General features: G+C 37.7%; 1 protein-coding gene across 26 annotated transcripts in view; it reads right to left on the reverse strand.

The window, feature by feature from the left end:
* LOC113261161 (dystonin) overlaps nt 1–21,545 on the reverse strand; it is a 453,463-nt gene that overhangs the window by 215,029 nt on the left and 216,889 nt on the right. For 13 of the 26 annotated variants that reach the window (XM_026507181.4, XM_026507164.4, XM_057304001.1 and 10 more), the window contains 2 exons: nt 2,644–2,733; nt 297–374 (listed from right to left, as the gene is read on the reverse strand). In XM_026507181.4, coding sequence (XP_026362966.3) covers nt 297–374; nt 2,644–2,733 — 168 coding nt within the window. Of the gene's footprint in view, nt 1–296; nt 375–1,992; nt 2,092–2,643; nt 2,734–21,545 lie in introns of all 26 variants that reach the window. The other 13 variants (XM_044387138.3, XM_044387135.3, XM_057303995.1 and 10 more) reach the window with 2 other exon arrangements.

Here is a 21,545-nt window from a genome sequence, read left to right on the forward strand (position 1 = left end):
CTAAAATGTCATTAACTTCCTAGGCAAAGCATTCCAACTCTAACAGAAGGAAAACCAGTAGCTCTTATTCAGATGGAAATGCAGCCACTTATAATTCCTCTGGGCTTACACCTACTATTAACTTCCTTTTCTTTGGAGCAAATGTTTGAACGTATTTTTAAATATTTGTCTCACAAAACCACGAACTTAATTATTACAATTCACAAATTTAACCTTTTCACTCCCTGACATGTCTCTATGTAGATTTACTTAGTCATATATGTTTATATGATTATAGTCTTTGAAAAACATCATACCTGGCGTCTTTTCAAATAGTCAAGTGCAATTTGTACATTCTGTAGTCTGTGAAAACGCATCCGACCTTTTTCTCTGGGCTAAGAATAGAAAAATTCAGGGTATAAAAAAACACCATAGTTTCTGATACCATTCAGCATGCTAAATACTCTTATGATAAATATACCCTATAAATATACTTTATGCTCATCTTAACATGTCAAAACAGTATTTACTATTCAGGTAAACCCATTAGATTTTTCTTAAAGATACTAATTGAATTTAAACAACCAGGGATTTCTCTGAATATGTTTTATTTAAACATATGATTTATTCTATATGTTTTCCTTAAATAAAAGGAAAAGAGAAAATACCATAGAACATACAGACTTTTATAGTCATAACTATACTACAATTCTAGCCTACAGTTTATTAGCTTTGGACGCACAGAAAGAATTAAATACCATTCCCCATTTTGCCTTTTCAATAAACTCTATTGTTACACGGGTTTTTATAATTATATACGTATGGCATGTTAATGAAAATGAGATAAAGTAGCATGCAATTAGTATAAAAATCACCAAGAGGGAGAAAGACAGAGTTTTACTTAGCCATGATAGAGGAAGAGAGAAATGCAATTAAAACCATATATTTCCTCTTTATTTTATTTTAGCTTTTTCACAAAATCAGTTGGACTCTAATAGTTTTACAATGTTTAGGGATGGACACGATTATTTACTGTCTCAGGAAAACTGACAATCCATAATCCTTTTCCTTGATGCCGTTTTCCCTGAGAAAAGCTACACATTTGCAGAAGAAAAACATAAGGAGATAGAGCTGAGAAGATGCTTAACAAAAATACAGAGAATGGAGTTGAAATTTACCACATAAAATCTTCCAAGAGGAAGAAAAGAAAAAAAAAAAACCCTGACAGCTTAGCTTCTCAAATATGAATAGGTTATTGAAGCCAAAGGCACCATAATGAAACAGACAGCAGACTACAGAATGGAAAAAAAGGTTCTATGTAACAGGTAGAAATACTATTGATGAATTCATCCACTGGTTCCAAAAAAAAAGGATAGTTTCCAATGGAATCAGGGGCACTTGGGATGTGGACGACAAAAGAAGCATTATCTGTCTTGCAAAGTGGGCTAAGTCAACCAAGTGTCATGAGGTGAAACAGCTCTGTTGTTCCACCAGGACTTCAAATTTTAAAACCTTCCCCCCTTCTAAATAAAACAAGACACAGAAAATACGTAAAGAATGTCCATCAAATACCTATTGCCAGTATGATTTAAAGCATAAACTTAAATAGTAAGTAAATTTCCCTAAGTCCCTTCAAATAAGGCAATAGTTGCCACGTTTGAAATATAAATTCCAGAAGTGGAACAAATTTGCATAAAAATCAGCAGGCTAGTTGTCAAGATTTCTGTATTTATATAAAAGGTATATAAAATTCTTTAGCTAAAATGCCATCATATAATTTAAGCACCTATGTTCAATTACCATGCACTGCACAGTAATGGATAAATAAATTTAAAGAGAAAATATTTCCTTCGTCCAGTTCTTTGGTACACACACATCCACCTCACTGTGGGTTTTGGTCCTTTCTATAATTTTCTAAAAAGGAGCCCGAACCCGTGGGTTACTTCTCTACCACGTTAGCGCTCACCGCACTGTAATGGCTAGGTTAGTTGAGTTATGGGGGCCGACACCTACCCCCTTATCCTCATCCTCCACATCCTCATGCTGTTCATATTCGCATGCTTCTGTTGCACTCACCAATCGTAAGGTCTTCAAAAAATCTCGCTCCCTTGGCTAATGAATATAACAGACAGAAGATAGGACAGCAAAGACACAAGACAGACCAGAAATGAAAAGAAGAGCATGAACAGAACATAATGAAGGAGAACAAGTAACCAAGAAGGGGAAGTAATGTTCACAAAGAAGGCAATGACACCTGTGGAATGGGTTAGACCATTTTTCGGAAAGCAATGTTTATTTCTTTGCTATTTGTGAGTCTTTTAACATGTGGTTATATTATGCATCCAATCTCTGCTAAGCAAAAACAAAAACAAAAAAAAAACCAAAAACCCCGAAGGTAAAAAAGAAGCCAGAACAAAAATGGTAGTTGAATTATAGAACCGATTATATAAGCAAAGTAATCAAAGTGCTTCAATCTCCCAAATTCACATCATTTGAAGTCTGAAAATGATTAGGAAGCTAACCAGAACACTTTTTTTCAGGCAGAATTCACAGCCCAAAAGGTGAATGTGTCAAAAATCTGAACAGTGTCTGCTGACAACACACCGGTCCCATGTGGACAGGACTACATGTTCTTCAAACTAAATTAAGAAATTTAAAACTTACCAAGGTATCTCCCGAAAGAACCTCTAATAGAGAGATTAAATTGTGTCCATCCCTTAAGTCTTCATAGAGATCATTCACATGTTTTCGAACCTACAGAGAGAAAAGCAATTTAAACTTTTGGTCCTGAACCTGGGATCATCTTTACACTCAGACAAGAACAGGGACAAGTAGAAAACATTCCTCATATGGTGTTCATTCTTGCAGTGATATTTTCATTTTAATTCTCTCGTTACTTAAAAACTAAACTTAAATTTAAAAACCAAAAACTAAAAAAGTAAACTTCAAATTAATAACTCCTAAGGACACACAGAATGTTATATTTTTAACATACTTGAACTAGTATAGGCTTGGCCAACCACATGGGGTTACAATTTTTTAAACACAGGCAATGGCAATGACTTCATGATCCCTGGTCTAACAGCCAGCACAACCTTAGCAGGAGGAGCAAGTGTTTACCCCTGCCCCCGACCTGAGTTGGTCTTCCTATTCTCTGTGCCACAAGTTCCAGGATGCCAGAGACACACACTCCATACTTTAAAAATCTAGAAATATAAGCTAGGTGAAGGGTCCATGAGACTCTACATACTTACTATTTTTGAAACTTCCTTGTGAGTCTATACTTATTTCAAAATAAAAAGTTTTTAAAAATTCACACGTGTCAAGTTGGAAGACCTCTGCCCAAATCGTCCTCTGCACAACATAAATCTTCTTGGGATGGAGGGTTTTTATAACCATGTTAACACCAGCACGAAGTCAACACTTAACCTATAATAGCTTCTTCCTCCATTCCACAGGCCTGATTCAAGCTTGTGATTTTAAGAGCACAAACCATCAAAGATTTCCCAAAAGCTTTGTTCAGTCTGCCAAGTAGGGATATCGCCTGTAAATACGCCTACTGTAAGGTTTGCGCTGGAGAGACAAATGTCAAAGCAGGTTATTAAGATGGCTGTTCCACAGTGTCTTGGCATGTTTCCATTTTCTCACCTTTTAGTGATTCTAGGCTGCACTACTTTGTGCTGCTCTCATGAAAGGAGCCAAGGAAGTGGTCCAGAGGCAGAGACCAGAATTCTACCTACATGTGCCCTATGTGCTTTCCAGTTGGTGTGGTAAACTCTTAAGAGTTTTGTACATATGAGTCAAACTTCTTTGCACTTCCAAAATGTCAAGTGAACATACAGCACAAAATAATGCAAAGATCTAAAATATGATCAAAACTATCTGAATACATAACAAGCAAGAAAAGGCCTAATGGAAACTGCAAGGAAACTTTTGACGGTTGAGTTTTTCATCCTAAAAAACTTTTAATGCCATTAAATTTTATTATATTAGTTGACCATATACACGTTTTGCAGGTTTTTTTATTAGTGCCAGAAAGTATTTTTGATTAATGAAGAAAAAATTCCCTTAAGAGCTTCATATCATATTTACTAGTTCTTATGTGCTTTTGCCCAAATCACAGAGCTTTTCAATATTCAATTAACTGTCTATGAATGCATCATTAACTACAAATAATCTAAGTATTAAATTTAGGCTCAATAGCTCTAAATAACTGCTAATATCAATAGTACCTATAAAAATGGCGAGTAACACTGAAAGTGAGTCAAATTATTAAAACAAGTGTTCCCATCTTCACAGACTGACATTTTATTTTGATTTCCTAATTCCCAAGAAATATCAGTTGAATCTTTGATGTCACAAGATAATGATACAACAATAAAATAAGGTTTAAAAAACACTTTATTTCCCTTAAAAAAGAAATAGCACATCATAACACATTTTAGGCAGTCCTAATTTAGAAAACCTATAAATAGCAAAAAAAAGTTATAAAGTGATTATCCCTTCCATTAGAATATTTACCTTGGGATACCATTAAATGACAATCCCCTCAAGTCCTTAATTATATTTCAGAGATGAATCAATTTTCAAGGATCTTCACAGGAACATATCTACTCCATGTATGACACATACGCATGCAGATAAGTAACTTAGTGAGATGAGTACTAACACTTACTTTTCTACTCACATATTAGAGCACTGTAAGAATTCCCTTAGTCCCATGCCAAAGCATGAGTTTAATTTATAAGGCCAAAGACCTACTTAAACACAAGGCAAAAGAGCGATGCTTATAAATTTCTGTACATCAGTGCATCTAAATCTATGTACTTCTCTATGTATCTCCAGCGTAACGGGAAAGCAGCCTAATTCTAAAAGAGCCTGAACCTAAAAGGGATCACATTTATGTAAACAATATTATGTAGTTCCTGATCCTGGCTTAATCTCACAAAATAAATCACTTTATTGTACAGGTATGACATCCTTAGCACATAGTCGGGATGAGGTCTCCCATGACAGTAACTAACACACATCGCTGAGAATTCTGGGCTCTCCAGTCTACCGTACCCGCCCACGCCCTGCCAAAGCCACATTTCAATCCACATCCACTTCCTATGTCATTCTCACTCCCAGACAGTTAAAGAGGAAGTGTGATTCTGAACACTTATTTCATAGGAAGGCAATTTCACAACTTGCTTTGCCAGACAGAACTAAATCTTCTTTCTAACAGCAAGGAAACCTTCCGAAACCAGGTGTCGTTTTTCATATTTATGCAACAGTAAAGAAAAATTAAATTAGGCATGTGTAGAGAAGGATAATAATAATATTATTATGCCATTCAAAACCAAGTTAGTAAAAAAGAAAACATGTAATAAGGGAAAAATAATTAGGAGGCCTGCATTTTAGTCTAGTTCTGCCACAGGTCTCATGAACCAGCACCAGCAGCCTGAACTCTCAGGCCTCAATTTTCTCATCTGCAAAATACAACTTTAAACACAAGGCCTCTAGTTGAAACTAGAGAACAAAAATTCTATTATCTGAGAATAAAATTATCATTTTTAAGAAGCAATGTGTCGACTTAAAAGAAACTATGTAAAATGGAAAGCTGTTTTTAAGTCTTATGGCTTAATTTCTCAAGAATTTTAGGAGAGGGGAACCTGGGTGGTGCATCTGACTCTTGGTTTCAGGTTGGGTCGTGATCTTGGGGTCGTGGAATCGAGCCCCACACTGGGCTCCCATGCAGAGTCTGCTTGGGACCCTCTCTGCCCCTGCCCTCCCCCCGTCTCTCTAAAATAGATAAATAGATCTTTAAAAAAAATTTTTTAGGAAGAAATAGAGAAATAGATTAATTAAACTTCCGTAATGCCTGAAAAAATCCTGAGGCTTTGTTTATCATGTAATACTGCCTCTTTTTCCTGTCTCAAGTGATTATTCTGAGCATTCACAGAAATACTACATATAAAAAATGCTACATAACTGCAAGATACCATTATCATCGTCTTTATCATCACTGTATTAACAATAAATACAGCAGTGCCTGGCAGGCTCAGTCAGAAGAGCATGCAGCTCTTGATCTCAGCGTTGTGGGTTCAAGCCCCAGGCTCGGTGTAGAGATTACTTAAAAGTACAACCTTAAGAAAAAAAAAAAAAAAGCTACAAAACAAACAAACAACAAGAAATACAAATACATACACAATGAACTATTCTAGGTACCTGACCCTGTCTGTAAGTGCTTTATAAATATTGGCTCATATTTCTCACCACAAAAGATTGGGTGTTAAAAGTGTTAATTAACAATTAAAAATCAGCAAATTACATTATGCGGAGCAAGTGGCAGTAGATGTAATGAGTGGAAATAATTGGGATTCTATAGAAATATATGATCAAGTGACCAATTTATGAAGAAAAAAAGGAATTAAATAGTTAAACTGACACAGAAAAGCTCTTTATTTTGCCCTAAGTCTGAGTCATAGACATTTGGCCTGGTAACTTTCCTCCACAGATGACTATACTAACTGCCAGTAGTCTTAACCTTCCACATCAAATTTTAATAAAACACTCTTCTCATTTTGGAAATTTTCTCCCTGTGGGACAAAAATCTGTCTGAATAAATAGTGCTGGGGGAAGTGATGAACAAAGTGAAAGCACTCTGAGATACTCTGGGATTAAATTATATAACCTGAATTACATAATAAGGATGAAGCATCATTTTCTGTATTTCATACAATTCTCCCAGAATTTTGCAGTGCTTTTCAAAATGTGTGCACTGCACTGCATCTGCAGTTCACCCCTAGAGGGCGCTAGTCCTTTGCTTAAGAAGAGTCTCCTAAGGAAGGAAAATGAAGTACAAAATGGTGGGGAGGGCACACAGGGACAGAGAGTCTAAACAAGATGCTGGTGATGATGACATAGGCAATTTGCAATTCATTTTTGAGAAAGAATATATTACACCAAGTCTGTATCATCTAAATGGTTTAACTGATCAAAAATACAAAATTTTTATTTTGTTAACTTATAATTGTTTGGTTTTTCACTGACTAAATCAAATTCAACTCTGGAGATAAGATCATATAGCTGCTTATTTAAATAAATGTGCTTAAGACTGCCTTTTTCAAAAGCCTGATCTTGTACTGATTGATGTGAATCTAGACAAATTCCACAAAAATGTTACTTCCCATATTTAAACTTATAGTTACCGTGTAGCTGCAGTTTCATTCAGGTCACTAAATGTTTACCAAGCATCCATTATATGCCAGGTATCATTTAACCTCTAAGAGTACAAAATAATAAGAGAGCGCCACCTCTTAAAGCCTGCAGACTGAGTTGACAGCAATGTAGAAAAGAGCTTAATGTTCCAAGGGGAGGGAAGAGCAAGAACAAAGAAAAACAGGCAAGGCTGCATACAATGTGCCTGAGATCCATGGTAGGAAAGCAGCCCTGAAATCTGTGAAATGTGAGGCAGGAGGTGAGGCACGAAAAGGTGGGCTGGGAGACATGCGGGCTTCATGTGTCACTAGAGGAAGCTCAGAACTTTCCTAAGCAGAGAGAACCACTGAAGGCTTTTAAGCAGAACAAGGACCCAGTATCTCTGACCAATATAAAGGCTTCTTTGTAAACTATTATCTTGAACAAAAATAAAAGTGTTATCATGAACAAATCCAAATCACAGATAAAACCGCCAAGGGTCCAGTCTATACACAATAATGGAGGAAAGGTCTCTCAGAAAAAAGCAGAGAGGGCATGCTTTCAGAAAATCTTGGTGAAATGCTCACATGCTAGCACAGTAAGGAGCAAACACCAGCCACAAGAAGCATTCACAATCCTCTCTTAAAGAAGTCCTACATCTAAAGGGGACAGTATTCTGCAAAACAACTAGCTATCTTTAGAAAGGAACATAAATAATAAAAGAAGACTTGTCCCAAATAGGATCGTCTCACAGCCTACTAATTGGATAAAGTGACGGGGGACAGTCAGCTTCAGTGAAAACTGTGAATTAAAATGCTTTTAATGCAATTTTTTTTCCTTCCAACAAATACACTCATGAAAAATAAGCTACCACATTTTCCTGGGAGAGCTCCTTAGAAATCCTAGTTCAAAAAAATAAAAATAATCTATCAATATATTACCTTATCTGTTACTGATGAGTAATTGATACTTTTAAAATACACAGAAATGCTTAAAAACGATGTATTCTCTTAGATAGTTATGAGACAAGGAAACCAAAGGGATGTTATTAAAGAAAAAGCTGGGTTTTTTTCCTTTGCTTCTTTTCTTTTTGCTAAGACCTACATGCCCCCTTACACATGCTTTAATGTATGTCTTCCTTATAAAGGTCAAGGAGTTAATGATTTCTTTGTGGAGTCTTCCAGCCCAACAGATCACAGCTAAGGAGTGACAGGCTAAGGCCATCATGAACATGAACGTTCTCCAAGACCAATAACTCCAAATGGCTTGACACCATGACCCATAGCTCCAGGGCATAAGTCATTTATGGAGGACACTTGAGCACTCGTTCTTGTTGGACAAGTTCCTGGATACCTACAAGGACACATACACCAGACCAGACCACCCACCTCAACAAGAACTCCAGATCACCCCCCACGGCCAGGAGCCTGGCTGGCTCAGTCAGTGGAGACTGCCACTCTTGATCTCAGGGTTGTGAGTTCAAGCCCCACGCTGGGTATAGAGATTACTTAAAAATAAAATCTTTAAAAACAAAAAAATTCCAGACGAGACTCATGCTCCTTTTCCTTTCAGTCTCTCAGATACTCTTGTCTGTACCTGCTTTCTCTATGTCTTCAATAAACTGCTCTTACCTCCTCTCGGCTCTGTTGGACTTCCAAACCGTGAGAAGCCAAAGACCGCTTAGCTGGTCCTGCAGGGCCCCTCTTGGTCCTCAGACCGACCTGCCTGCATCACTTAGTTGCTTTATCTGAACAGTTTTGTTTACTTCAGTACTACTTCTTCAAAAGTTGTGAAAGAATAAAGCTACAGCATAGATTCTGCCAAAATCACTATAAATTCTAAACTGGTGCAAATAAGTATAATGGGATGGTCATGCTTTTTCGTGGTCAGTGGTAAGTCAGCATCAAGGCCATACATAATTCATCTCCTTTACTGTTTAATAAAACTATAAGATAAAGATATTTGTCATACAGCTTAAGGTATTAATGAATAAAATAAGGAAGAGTTTAAAACAATTCACTGTTGGTCCTGGGCAGTACAAATAATCTGTTCTTTGACAAAGTTCTTTGACAAAGAAGATTTCTCTTTTAAGCTTTCAGGTTGATAGTCTACAATCAATTGTAAAAACAAAAGCAAAAAGGTCTTCTCTAGTCTTTCACTACAAGGTAGAACATTAGGTGGTTAAATAAAATAAAAGCATTTATTTTAGTAATAAATGCTTTAAGATTTGGGAACAGTTTAGTCCTCACCTATGTATTTTTAATAGTCTCTTTTGTACAGTTTCACTACTGTCATAGGAATCTTTTTAAAAGGTTCTTTCAATTTCTAAAATTTTAAAAGCACATAACTATTTTCTATAAAAATCTGTTTTAGCTTTGGGACAGCTGGTTCTGGTTTGGTTTAGTTTGGGTTTGAGTCCTCTACTTTTTCTTCCAGTTCTTCCCTCTAAGGGAAGATTGGGAAAAAATCTATTTCTGTGTGTTTCCCCATCAGCCTGCAGAGCTCTGATTGCTTGCGGAGCTGTTAACCCTTACACTGAGCAATAACAAATACTATCACTGAAAGAGAAAAATGAATTTAAAAATCAATACTCTGCATACTTTTTCACATCTGTCCACTGTTTTGGGGGTTATTAAAGATGTGGTCTAAATAACCTCCATATTATAATCTCAGACAAATGAGCACTGATTTATAAAGACATCAGCATTATCCACTCCACGTAATTCTTTAAATGGAGTGGAGTTTTTTAAACCAATATGACTTGAAAAAATCATGGTAAGAGCTATTAAGAGCAGCTTTCAATAATAACAGAGAAAAATGAAGGAACCAATCACTGGCATTTTTCTTTTAAACTCTACACCCAACATGGGGCTCCAACTCATAACCCCGAGATCAAGAGTCGAGTGGTCTACCTACTGAGCCAGCAAGGCTCCCCTAACCACTGGCATTTTTAGGCTTACCTCTTTCCCATTCACCTTCTCACAATTTGAGCAAAAGAAAGAAAAAGCTGAGAAAACTGGGGGTAGGAGGTCATAATCACCTAAAACTTCTAATGAATAATTAATAAACTAGTCAATGAGACTAAATTTGTTTTCATTAGAAACTAAAGTTTGATGCAAATGTAAATATGTAACTATAATAATAATTTAATGAGAAATAATAACAAATACTATCATAATAGCTGTGTGTTACATGAGGTCATATCAAATCCTAAAAAATATAGTTAGACATAAAATAAGCATGTTTAACCTAGGTAGTCTGTAACTACAGCATCAATGTTCTGTACTTAATCACCAACATTTTGAAGAGATTCCACTGTATTTTCAAATTCTAGCTTCTACTGAAAAAGTTTTTTTTTTTTTTTTTAAGATTTTATTTATTTGAGAGAGAGCGCGTGTGCCAGCGCGCAAGCACGGGGTAGGGGTAGAGGGAGAGAAACAAGTAGACTCCCTGCTGAGCTGGGCTGGATCCAGGACCCTGGGATCATGACCTGAGCCGAAGGTAGCCCCCTAACCAACTGAGCCATCCAGGCATCCCCTGAAAGTCTTGAAGCAGAACTATGTATATTTTTCAGTAAAAATCATGTAAAATTATTTTTAAAAATCTGTAATTAGTTTTATCTAAATTACAATCATGACCAAAACTTACAACTTATTCAAAAAAATGTGTATTTCCTTAATATATCCCCACTTAATGACTCTGGTAAGGTTACACCAATGTCATAAGTCAGGTTCAGATTAACTACTAGAAATTAGTGATGCATTCAAGTAAATACATTCAGTTCCCCTGTGAAAATAAAGACAGCTCCTAGGATACCAACACGTATCACTCATTTGCCCCTTAACACCAAGTCACTTCATCTGACTGATCTTCTTCTTAACACCTAATATCACTTTCAAAGAAAACTTAGTCATGGTTGGTGATTAGATGGAATAACTTTGGGTGCGGGGAGGCAGTCTGAAGGAAACACTGCGGTGTGGGGCACTGTAGGATTCCAGAGTAAGAGCTTTTAACACTGAGAAGGCAGCAGGAGAACTCTGGGCAGCTGGTGAGTGGGGAGAGAAGAGTCCAGGAAAGATACAGGGAAGTGACAAATAAAAATGTCAACTGCTTCACAATTCTGATTAAAGTGCTGGTTGTGGCACGTGCTTACTGAATACTTTCGAGTTGAATCATCTCTTTTGCAGCATTTGTCAAATGCCCTATAGGGTGTCAATGGCTGACTTGTTATAAAGTATTTCAACAATTAAGTAGATACTTGCCCCAAAAAAGAACTGTCCTCTCTCCTGGAGGCACCATTTAAAATACCTTTTACCACTGGACCACGTTCTTACACCATACACAAAAATAAACTCAAAATGGATTAAGGACTTAAATGTGAGAGCTCGAAACCATAAAAATCCTAGAAGAGAGCACAGACAGTAATTTCTCTGACATCAGCCGTGGTAACATTTTTCTAGTATATGTCCTTGGGCAAGGTAAAGAAAAGCAAAAATAAACTATTGGGACTACATCAAAATTAAAACCTTCTCCACAGCAAAGGAAACATTATCAAAGCTAAGAGGCAACCTACTAAACAGGAGAAGATACCTGCAAATGGAATATCTGATAAAGAGTTAGTATCCAAAATATATAAAGAAATTATACAACTTAATGTAAAAAAAAATACCACAAATAATCCAATTAAAAATGGGCAAAAGACATGAACAGACATTTTTCTAAAGAAGATATCCAGATGGCCAAGAGGCATATGAAAAGATGCTCAACATCACTCATCATCAGAGAAATGCAAGCCAAAACCATAATGAGATGTCACTGCACACCTGTCAGAACAGCTAAAATCAAAAACACAAGAAACAACAAGTATAGGTGAGGATGTGGAGAAAACGGAACCCACATGCACAGCTGGTGAAGATGCAAACTGATGCAGCCACTGTAGAAAACAGTACGGAGATCCCTCAAAAATTAGAAACAGAAATACCATATGATCCAGTAATTCCACTACTAGGTATTTACCCAAAGAATATGAAAACACTAATTCAAAACAATATATGCACCCTTATGTTTACTGCAACTTTATTTACAACAGCCAAATTATGGAAGCAGCCCAAATGTCCATCAATTGACAAATGGGTAAAGAACATGTGGTACAGGGGTACGTATACACGCACGTGCACACAAAAACACACAACTGAATATAATGCAGCCATTAAAAGGAATGAAATCTTGCCATTTGCAATAACATGAATGGAGCTAGAGAGCATACTGCTAAGTGAAATAAGTCAGCAGAGAAGGAAAAATACCATATGATTTCACTCACATTTGGAATTTAAGAAACAAACAAACAAAAGACAAACTAAAAAACAGACTCTTAACTCCAGAGAACAAACAGATGGTTACCAGAAGGGGTTGGGGGGATGAGTGAAATAGGTGATGGGGATTAAAGAGTATACTTTCCATGACGAGCACTGAGTAATGTACAGAATTGCTGAATCACTATATTGTACACCTGAAACTAATATAAACCTGTATGTTAATTATACTGGAATTTAAAAACTAATCAAAAAATAGAAATAAAAAATCTAAAAAATACATTTACAACACAGCTATTTATAGAAAAAAAAATAGGTACTACCTCAGTATACACACACACAAAAATCAGAGAACCACCTGAACCCTCAAAATCTAACTTCGTCTACTTCATGGATGACGTCTAGCATGGTTCTGCCAGTCCTCAACCAAACAGTGAGCCACTTGCTGGAATGCTCGCAATATGAGTCAGGCTCCAGGCTGGGGAGGAAGCAAGGCCCTCAGAGAGAAGAGTGAGCGCTAGGCAAGTAATAAAATCCACCTGTGGAGAAGGAGCGAAGGGAGGTGGAGCTGGCAAGCGCAGACACCTCCGGGTCACACCATCGTGTGTATTTCCGGGTGTCCCTTTCAGAGCGCTGGGCAGGAGATATCAGGGGAGGGAATGACACACGAGGTTGCTTCAGCTCTTTTTTAAGTATCAAGGGCTGGAAAATCTAAGGGGTCTCTCAGTAGCATATTTTATAGTTTTAAGGCCTTTACAATACTCTGATACTTGGTATGTAAACTAATTCTTTCTTTTTTAAACACAAGCCCATTTCCTCAAGTCCTTACAAACAAACCACTGAGAACAACTGGCTGTATCCCCTTCATTAAACCACTGAAATAACCCCGGATTATGATTAAGACAACTGTCACAGGGAGATGAACATTGAAACTATTTTTAAAGACACCCCCAGATGATGAGATTCCACCACCTTTGCTACAATCCATGCTAATGCTTAACATCTCTTCCCTGTTTAAAAACAAAAAAAAAAAAGGACTTTTCTTAAATCCAGATGAAACGCTAACTCCCCAGTACAATGATGTACATTTTCCAAAATAAAACCACTATAAAACATATTTAGGAAACCAGTAAGTTTGGATAGTTATGAACACAGGTTTATTCTATTAATTACCTAATAAAAAAATTGACACATCTTATCAGCCGTTGTTAAAATCAATCTCTGCAACAGAATTATACCTCTCCAGGAAGATTAAAGCTTTCAAAAATACCTTAATTTCTTCAAATTGATCACTTCCTAAAGGACATTACAATTTTGCCAAATTTCCAGATTCCGTTTGTTTACCTAAGGCTGTGGACCACAGATATTCGACAGCTAGTCAACAGCTAGTGCTGCACGACCAACTGTTCGTGACCAGAGGAGAGGCTACACTGCTGTAATTCTGTCGCATACAAAAGCCTAAAATCTAACTATTAGTGATTTTCTCCCCCACCTCAGTTCTGAGCATGCTCTCTCTCTTTTTTCCTGAGTGCACACACTCTCCCCCTCCCCCTCCCCTTGGAGCCTAACACAGGGCTTGAGCTCATGACCCTGAGATCAAGAGCTGTGCTGAGATCAAGAATCAAATGTTTAAGCAACTTAGCCACCCAGAAGCCCCAGCACCCTCCCTTTTAAATTAACAAGCTTCACCAAGAGAAAGCTTGAGCCAAGCAACTCTAGCAAATCAGAGGCCCCATTTCTCAAGGTGAACCACGGGACACAGCTGTGCGTATACTGCAAGACATATAGGTCCCAGTGCCTAAACAGTAGAGCTTCACTTCGAATCCCAAAGGCTAAGAGAATTTGAAAAGAAAGCTGAATACTTGAGATCACATTCTCAAAACTGCCACTGTCATATCTCTCTGCTTGTACTCAACGGTATTCCCTCTACCCCAAAAATGCTGCCCTATTCCCACTCCTCTGGCTATCCTAATATTACTTTTCCTTCAAGGTCAAGCTCTCATGCCACCCAGACTGAGAAGGCCTCTCTTCTTCACTCATACATTCCTTGGCTTATTCCAGAACACCAATCTTCATCTTCCTTATAGTTTTATGTACATAATATACTTAAATATAAGCCTCTAAAAAGAACAGGGCCCAGTCTTAGGTCCTCATTGTAAATGTGTCATGCTTTGTACAGTACTTTTTATACAGTAAATATTCAAAGAAGGTTTGTTCAATAAATAAAAGATTAGTCATTTGCACTTTCCTGTGAACATAGCCATGCCCTCACCTGTGGGCCCTTGAATGCCTGCCCAGGTACAGGAAGAAAAGAGAAACTCAGAAAACAGATTCAAAAACTCTATCAAGCCACTTCCTAGCAAGGGATCTGTCTCTGCCCTGAGGGCCTATCATGGCATCTATGAGAGTTCGTACCTGGCATCATGTCTTATCACACAGTTGGAGCTAAATAAATGCTGCTGAATGACTAACATACAGAGGAGAAATGTCCATTTTGGCATGGCAACCTTCTAAGTGTTTTCCCATCTAAATTACTTTGGTGTTCAGATATATCAAATTTCAAGACTTAATACTAATTAATCTTATAACAAAATGTTTTTAATAAAAATAGACATATAGGTCACTGAAATAGAGAGTCCTGAAAGAGACCCACATATTTATAGTTTTTGACAAAAGAACAAGAGCAATTCAGCGTTGACTCTTTTCAAACTGATACTGGGAAATTCAATATCCACGTGCAAAAGGAACATTTTCCTCAAAATGAATCAGAGACCTAAATTAAGAGCTAAAACTACACAATTGTTAGATGAAAACATAAATGTAAATCTTTGTGACCTTGGGTTAGGCAAAAATTACTTATATATAGCACCAAGAGCATAAGTGGTAAAAGAAAGCCCAATAATAAAAGGACATACAACCCAATTTAAAATAGGCAAAGATCTGAACAGACATTTTACCAAAGAAGATACAGAAATGGGCAATAAGTGTATGAAAAGAGGCTCAACATCATTAGAGAAATACAAATCACTATCCTAATGACATAGCATTTCACATCCATTAGGATAGCTAAAATCAAAAAGAAAGTCAATAAGTACTAGAATTGGAGAAATTAGAACCCTCCGGATGGCTAGGGGAAATATAAAATGATGCAACCACTCTGGAAAACAGTTTGGCATTCCCTAAAATGTTACACTGTGTTTACCATATGACCCAGCAATCCCATTCCTAAATAAATATCCAAGAGAAATGAAAATATATGTCCATACAAAGACTTGTATGTTCATGTTTACAGCAGCATGATTCATTAGCAGCCAAAAAGTGGAAACAGTCCAAATGCCACTCAACTGTTAGATGGATAAACCAAATGTGACACACCCACAGGATGGAAACACCACGTGCCAAGAAAAAGCACTGAAGACACATGCTACAACACGGATGCACCTCAAACACACTGTGCTGACCGGAAGAAGCCAAACTAAAGAACCCATACTGTAGGATTCTATTTTTGTGAAATATCCAGAAAATGTGAATCTTATTGACATAGAAAATATATCAGTGGCTGCCTAGGGCTGGGGTTCTTTTTGGGATGGTGGAAATGTTAAAAAATTTTGACTGTGGTAATAGCTGCATAATTCAGTAAATTTACTAAAAAATCATTCAATCATTAAACCAATGAATTAAAACCAATGAATTTTGTGTGTAAATATATCTCAAGACAACTTGTTCCTAAAAACATTTGAATCTCAGGGCGCCTGGGTGGCTCAGTTGGTTAAGCGTCTGCCTTCAGCTGAGGTCATGATCCCAGGGTCCTGGGATTGGGTCCCACACTGGGCTCCCTGCTCAGCAGAGAGCCTGCTTCTCCCTCTGCCTCTGCCCCTCCCCTTGCTAGTGCTCCATCCCTGTCAAATAAATAAAATCTTTAAAAAAATATTTTAATCATTCTCCCTTTAAGTTATTGAATGGCAGCAATGTTTGCACACGAGAAACGTTTGCACTCACCACAACTCAACAAGAATTAATAATAGTGAGCAGAATAGTGAGCAGGATGTTAGACTGTTCTAATACATCAGCATACACAACTGAGATACATTTTTAAAAGATGCATGATTTGTACTTACTGAAAAAACTGTTCCAAATATAATCAATTAATACTTAAACAAAAGGACTGATCGGAATACTAACAAAGCTGGAAAAGCTGGCAATGCCAATGACTATAAAACCTTTAATTTATACCAAAAAGGAGGTATATATTAAGAGAGCTAAAAGCAAATGTAATAGTCATAAAGGATTACCTACTAGCCTAGTTAGGAAACCTCTAATTTGAGTGACAGAAGAAACACTTCATCCACTTAATTTTTTGTAATATATTTTTTTAAGTAGGCTCCATGCCCAACAAGGGGCTTGAACTCACAACCTTGGGATTCACAGTTGTGTGCCCCACCTTCTGAGCCAGCCACGCAACCCATCATCCACTTTATATCAGCATTACTCACTGAACTTTTACTTGAAGTGGCATTTGCAATGGGTATATCTTTCATGACGATCTTGACTCAAAGAGGATTATCACATAAATAAAATTTTGCTTCAGTAAAGCAATACACTGATCTGGCCTTTTCAATACCATTTTGTAAATAAATCAAAGAGAGAAGCTCATTCAGAAAAGTAGCTGTGGTATAAAATTACATTCATAGAACCACAGCTGGCCTTACATATAGAAAAGCAAAGTTACTTTCATAAATGGATTCACAGGAAACACAAGTGGCCATATTGTAGAGGCCACTTTTGGGCAAAAGGGCTTGAGTGATGGAATGTACAACCCCCTGGCTGAATACAGACAGGCCCAGGAGGCAACCTCAAAATATCCATAGGCCCTAACTGACCAATGGGCTACTTACAACAAGGCATAGTTACCAAAAAAGGGAGAATTCCAAGGTGGCCATACTTCCTCATCTTCCCCCTTTAAAAACAACCTTCACCCACAGCCTCCTTGCAGACAGCCTGTCCTCTGCTGTCCTGCCCACAACTCCCTTGTGGTGTATTCAGTAAATTTCTACCTCCTTTGTTCTGCCTCAGGTGAATTCCTTTACTTCCCTCACCACCAGCTTCTGCAGGATCATGGCCCCACATTTGGCGGCCCCCAGCCAATGGAGAGACACCCCATTTAGACACCACACACATCTCACCACTAAATGAATATACACAAAACTTTACCCAAAATACATATGAAACCTTAGCCTCAGACAGAATCAAGAAACTTTTTCCACAAAAACCAAATAGTAAATATTTTTGGCTTTATGAGTCACATGATGTGATAACATATAAGTGAATCGGAACGGCTGGATTCAACACAATTTTATTTATAAACACCAAATTTTGAATTTCATATAATTTTCAGGTGTCCCAAAATATTATTCTTCTTCTGTTTTCAATTCTTTAAAAATGTAAGAAAAAAAAAATTCTTACCTCATTAGCTGTACCAAAAAATAGGCTGTGGCCAGATTTGGCCCTGAGGCAGCAGACAGTTTGCAGCCCTCTATGCCCTCCCCCACCAGGAGTTCCTGGTTGAGATGCAAATGTCCTTAGCACTAGCATCGCATTAATCATTATCAGTCCTTCACTCTTGGAAAGGAGATGAATTATACAACGGCCTTCTCTTTTCATAGCAAATTAAGAGTGGAAAAGACAGTTTTTACAAAATAACATTAGTTTGGTCTTTTCTAATAAAAGCAGTACGTATCTTTGTAGGCAAACTGGAAAAACCGTTAAGACTAAAGGAGCTATCCTACAGTGGAGAAGAAAAAAAAAAGGGTAAATAAACAGGCAAACAGCTCAGTATGTACAAAGTGGGGGGAGGTAAAAAGGAGGTAGACAATAAAAACAGAGTTGAGTTGTGTGGATAACAGTAGCCCATGCCCTTACTGTATACCTCTGATTACCTGGTAGAATTCCTTCAATTCATTTTCTGCCTTCAACTCAAGAGTCTTAAAATTTTCAAATGGGAAAACTGAAAGAGAATATGCTAGAAAAAGAAATGTATGACATAAAAACTGTATCACAAAAAAAATGAAATAAAGGAAATGGAAGTATTTGACAAGGAAAGCTTTTCAAAAAGGGACAAAACAGTTTCTGCAGGTATTTACAAACTGCCATATACGGTTTCCATCATGGAGGGGAGGGAGGGCCTGGACCAAGACAAGTGGGTGGGAGTTACAGTGAGCAAATTGTAGGTAATGAAAGAAACAGCTCAGTTACAATTCAAGTGGACCAAAAGTATAAGTTGCCCATAAATTACAAAATCAGTGACCCATAAGAAAGGCTGTGAGAAAATATTCCTGCAATGACAACCAAATTAACTAGACCCTGTCCAAATCTGGGATTCTAATTAATACAAAATTAATTATATTTGCTTAAAAGCAGTCACTTTAAAACTCTCTTGCAGGATTTCCCAAAGGGATGTTAACAGATACTCTTTGATAAAAAGAATCCATGACCAAGTGAATTTGTGAAACACTGAATTAAACGGGTTCTTTATCACAGAAGTTCTCAGTCTTTAATATGCTAATGTATACGGTAAATCTCTTTAACCAGGGAATGCTGCTTTCCATACTCTACTGGCAATGGAAACTTTTTTTCTTTTTTTCCACCAGGACGTCTCACAACACCATCACACTAGTGTTCCTGGGGACCCGATTTGAAAAATGCTGCTCCTCTGCAAAAAGTATGTTTTTAGTTCATCTTGCCAACTCTGGAAAATTAATTTTTAAAATCCAACAAGAAAAGTATTAATCAGAAATTAAGTTGAGAAGACAAAAGTTTGGAATTTAATAACCTGGATTAAACATTAAAATTGCTCTACTAAATACAATGCTCAGTGTTACAAAGAAAACCACAGGCCCAAGATGGAGTCACTTATGCTAGGCCACGTCACAGAACTAGGGCTTTAATACCTAACTGAACTGCAGTTTCAACCTCCCCCACAAACGAAATTTTAATTTATCAAGCATTTTCTGATCAGCGCCAACAAGGTAATCTATCACAAGGGCCCTCCCTCTCCCCCCAAAGGAAGATGAGGTAATCTACCTAATAAAACACCCCCTTCCCCACCCCCTCCCCCACCCCAAGTCCCTGGACTTTTCTCCCTAAGGGAAAGTGACCTTGCCTGGAACACTATTTTCTTTTGCTAAGAATTTCCTTGCCTCACTCTCCTTCCTATAAAAACTTTCCATTTTACACAAGTCCTCAGAACTCCCCTCTACTTGCTACATGGGATGCTGCCAATTCATGAACTGCTTAATAAAGCCAATTAGATCTTCAAATTTAATCAGTTGAATATTTCCTCCTTAACATCAGTAAAATCAAAGTGTTAGGAAACACAGCTTCTTAAGTTTAAGTTTATATAAAATAAAAGTTAAATGCTCAAAACATTTAGGACTGTGAAAATTAACATAAGGAAACCTCACGAAAATGAAGTAGAGAGACCAAGAAGGGGAGCTCTCACACCCTAATACTCAGGATCAGCTGCAGACCCAACAGGAAGAGACACACTTCGCAAGTCAATACTACTTTAGCTCGGGCTTCAGTACCCAGTACCGCAGCTGGAGGAAAAAAAGGTTTCCTCTTCCCACAGCAACAAGCAACAGCCCAGCCAATGAGAAACTGTCACAACTCAGCCAGTGAAAAGCCAATGTACTTGGAACTCCCAGTTTACTCCAAGGGACTTTGTGAGAGCCCCACCAACTAGCTCCTTTCCACTATAAAAGAGTGTTCCTCTCCTTCGTTCTCTGGACTTGCCCAAGGCTTTGCCTGTGGTTTTTTTATGTGTCTTGCTTATACCATACTGCAAGTCTCTGGTATTCCTTAATAAACCCATTTTTGCTGGTAAAATAACTGGAGTTTTATTTTTTAAGATTAATGGGAACAATAGCAAATTATGAAATAAAAGGATAGGACCCAAACTCATGAACTCAGGACAACAGATCTGTGTAAAGAAACATTTCTACTTGTAGAACTTGTCAGGGCAACTGTACGGTATCTTTCTGGTATAACTAATTACATCTAAGAAATGGGATTTACATACTTTTCTTCAAGAATTCAGTAAGTAGTATTGCTTTCTGGAGATTTTAACATCCTGGGGGGGGGCTTTTGTTTGTTTGTTTAACAACTACTAGAAAGCTGCTAATGCTCTTACAGAAGACTGAAGTGCCAAATTCTCTGCTATGCTGTGTCTGTGGCTCTACGGGGCTGTTGCTCTGTGAAGTACTTTATCTAGGCAAACTCAGCCAGTGATGTGATGGCTCACAAATCATACAGTTAGCTGCCAAACACTCGCAGCATCTCACCTCAAACTGTCATGCTCATGGAGGAAAAAAAAGGTGTTAGTGTCGGCACTGGCCAGACCATGAAAAAAACATTCCTTTATTTAGAATTCACCATTTAACTGGCATCCACTACTAGAATATTACTATAAAACCACTACAGCTGTACATTTTGGGCAGTGTCCTCTTTGCAATATACAGGCAACAGGAGGACTCAATCCCATAAAAACGCAAACATCGGGACCACATCTGTCATTGCTATGGAAGACGGGGCAAACTGGAAGCTTTCTGATGATCCTAAAGGTCTATAAAGAGGGCACTATTCTCTGTTTGACAGATGAGGCCAACAAAGGCTTGGAAAAGTCAAGGTCACATCTCTAGTAAATAGTCAAGGGAAGATGTAAGGCCAAGCAGCTCAGCCCAAAGCCTGTCCTCTCAATGGCCACACTAAAGGGAGAAAAAGGGACAAAGGGTGCCATAAAAAGTAAGACTCGGTTAGAAAAACTGTGCACCATGGCAGACCCCAGGCACGACCAATTTACTTCCCTGCTGGCCTTCCTACCCACAACTGACTGTTTTTGAAATTCCACCAGAGATTTCCCTTCCAGCAGGATGGCCAGAGCGCTCTATCATTTATGGGCTGTGGTGAATCAGGTTCCCAACCTAACCCGAACCCTCACTGAGACCAACTGACCTCGGAATCCAAGATGGAACATGAACACTCTGGAACACAGTGCCTTAGAAGGATACATACGTA

This window comes from Ursus arctos, unplaced genomic scaffold, assembly GCF_023065955.2.
Source record: "Ursus arctos isolate Adak ecotype North America unplaced genomic scaffold, UrsArc2.0 scaffold_29, whole genome shotgun sequence".
In the NCBI taxonomy this organism is placed as follows: domain Eukaryota; kingdom Metazoa; phylum Chordata; class Mammalia; order Carnivora; family Ursidae; genus Ursus; species Ursus arctos.